Source organism: Dipodomys ordii, unplaced genomic scaffold, assembly GCF_000151885.1.
Source record: "Dipodomys ordii isolate 6190 unplaced genomic scaffold, Dord_2.0 Scaffold259, whole genome shotgun sequence".
Classification (NCBI taxonomy): domain Eukaryota; kingdom Metazoa; phylum Chordata; class Mammalia; order Rodentia; family Heteromyidae; genus Dipodomys; species Dipodomys ordii.
The window spans coordinates 354,726-355,902 of NW_012267475.1; the positions used below are offsets into that span (position 1 = coordinate 354,726).

Genomic DNA, 1,177 nt, shown 5'->3' on the forward strand with positions numbered 1-1,177 from the left:
TCCCGGGGCTCCTCCCCACGGGGCGCCGCGCCTGACGCGGACGGCGGGGGTCTGTCGGTCGAAGGCTGAGCTGTCACACCTGCATTCCGGGAGGCCTCGGGCCGAGGCGCGGCCGACGGGGAGGGCGGGCAGGGCTGCCCGATGTGTGGCAGGACTCTCAGCAGCCGGTGCCGCGCCGCTGCCGAGGAGCCGCTGGCCGGCCTTGGAGCCACGGGCGGGCGGGGCTTCACCCTGACGACCTTCTTAGGCTGCAAGCAAAAAGGGGACATGTCATTCCTTCACACAGTCTTTGTCTCTACCTAGGAACACAAATGAACCAAAGAAAAATGTTACTTACCAACAACACTCATGAGCATTGTTAGGACCTTAATGAAAATGTTTCAAGATTAAAGTCTTAAAAGCTGTCTTGCTTTATTTAGTTTTCTGAAGATGTTCAAGCACAATAGTTGTTTTACTTATTGTCTTCATTACTGAGTATTTCTCAGAGTTTTATGGAAAAGAAAACATTGATTACGTTAGGGATGATTCTGCTGACTTATTACAGATCGTCGACAATTTTTCCTACGAGGATGATTGATTGTTCAAGAGTTGACAGGCCTAACCTGCTACCTCTGAGAGGTACCACGTGCAAGACTAAGCAGCACTGACTTCTGGGATGCATTTCCCTTCCTTAGCGGACCAGAGCACCGCAGCTGCCGAGCAACAGCATGCTTTCTGCAGAACGCCTGCTATTTTGGAAGCGGAAACTGCACATGCCAGGCCAAGGGCGTCCACACAGGCATGCCAGATAAAATCCCGTGCACAGGATCGCTCTGGAGCCTGGAACAGCCCATCCGCTGGGGCCCCCTCGTGGGGCCCCTGGGAACCTCGGGCTTGGTTTTCAGTGGACTTGACTCCCTGTTCTTTTTCCCTTTGTACATTCTACTCTTCAAACTTTTGCTGTAATACAGTTACACACTATGTACCCAGAGTCCTGTCAGTCTTCTAAGGCATCAGCATATCTGGGGAGTGGCTTGCACCCTCCTGTCACAGAGGTTCCACTAAAAGTATCACAAAGATTGCTTTGTGTGTCCCTCCCCCACGGTATAACCCCTGCTTTCACTGTATTTGATGTCGGTATAATTTGTGGAGGGGAAGGGGAAAAACAAATCGTTTAAATAGGGATACAGGTGGACCC

The 1,177-nt window shown here is 51.8% G+C and overlaps 1 protein-coding gene across 1 annotated transcript in view; it reads right to left on the minus strand.

Annotated features, from left to right (window-relative positions):
* Zfand4 (zinc finger, AN1-type domain 4) overlaps nucleotides 1–1,177 on the minus strand; it is a 73,790-nt gene that overhangs the window by 6,444 nt on the left and 66,169 nt on the right. Inside the window, exon 8 of the mRNA XM_013036192.1 lies at nucleotides 78–248. Within this exon, the coding sequence (XP_012891646.1) occupies nucleotides 78–248 (171 nt within the window). The remainder of the gene's footprint in view (nucleotides 1–77; nucleotides 249–1,177) is intronic.